The sequence below is a fragment of the Fulmarus glacialis genome, unplaced genomic scaffold, assembly GCF_000690835.1.
Source record: "Fulmarus glacialis isolate BGI_N327 unplaced genomic scaffold, ASM69083v1 scaffold36365, whole genome shotgun sequence".
Classification (NCBI taxonomy): Eukaryota; Metazoa; Chordata; class Aves; order Procellariiformes; family Procellariidae; genus Fulmarus; species Fulmarus glacialis.
The window spans coordinates 19,809-20,489 of record NW_009212968.1 but is presented as its reverse complement, the minus strand read 5'-3'; the positions used below and the strand labels follow the sequence as shown (position 1 = coordinate 20,489).

Genomic DNA, 681 nt, shown 5'->3' with positions numbered 1-681 from the left:
GCCCGTGCAGATGCTGTCGTATCGCTGGTACGTCTCTCCTCTCTCTTTTGCAGCTTGTCTCCAGCATCAGAGCTGTGAAATGTGTGTGACCTCGGAGCTGACCTTCAACTGCAGCTGGTGTCATGTCCTGCAGAGGTAGCTGGATGGGTTTCCTTCCCACCTCTTCTCTTGCTAATGTTTCTATAGCTGGGAGAGCAAGTGCAACTCCAGGTCTGATGCCTGTATCAGTGTTGCTGGTTTTTTATTAGTATTTTCCTTTTTTTGTTGTTTTTTTTTTTGTTTCTTTTTGATTCAGTTGGGGCGCTGCTCTCATAGTCTCATGGCCATGGTTAAGAGGTGATCTGATCTCTGGTTACAAGCCACTGAAAGGAGACATTGCCCAAAGCTGGGGGTCTTGATCCTAATGTTTTGCTGCAGCAGCTGGAACAAGTTGAGACCAGAAGCAAGACTCGCATTTTTTTGTCAGTGTGATTAAACATGGGGGAAACTTGTCCTGACTTAGGCTGTGATTTCAGAGAGAAGTGCAGGGCAGGGAGGCTGGGACACGCTCAGGTCTGAAGGACGGCAGGTAGGTCGCAGAGCCGGGGATGCTCATCAGCCCCAAAGCTGCGGGTGACGGGCCCTCTTTGTCGGGGCTGAGACGCAGTGAGGGTGGGGGGCACTCGCTGCTTTTTTGGGGGT

The 681-nt window shown here is 51.0% G+C and overlaps 1 protein-coding gene across 1 annotated transcript in view; it reads left to right on the top strand.

Moving 5' to 3' along the window:
- Positions 1 to 681, top strand: part of PLXDC1 (plexin domain containing 1) — a 9,958-nt gene that overhangs the window by 2,093 nt on the left and 7,184 nt on the right. The window contains exon 2 of the mRNA XM_009578047.1: positions 54 to 135. Coding sequence (XP_009576342.1) covers positions 54 to 135 — 82 coding nt within the window. The remainder of the gene's footprint in view (positions 1 to 53; positions 136 to 681) is intronic.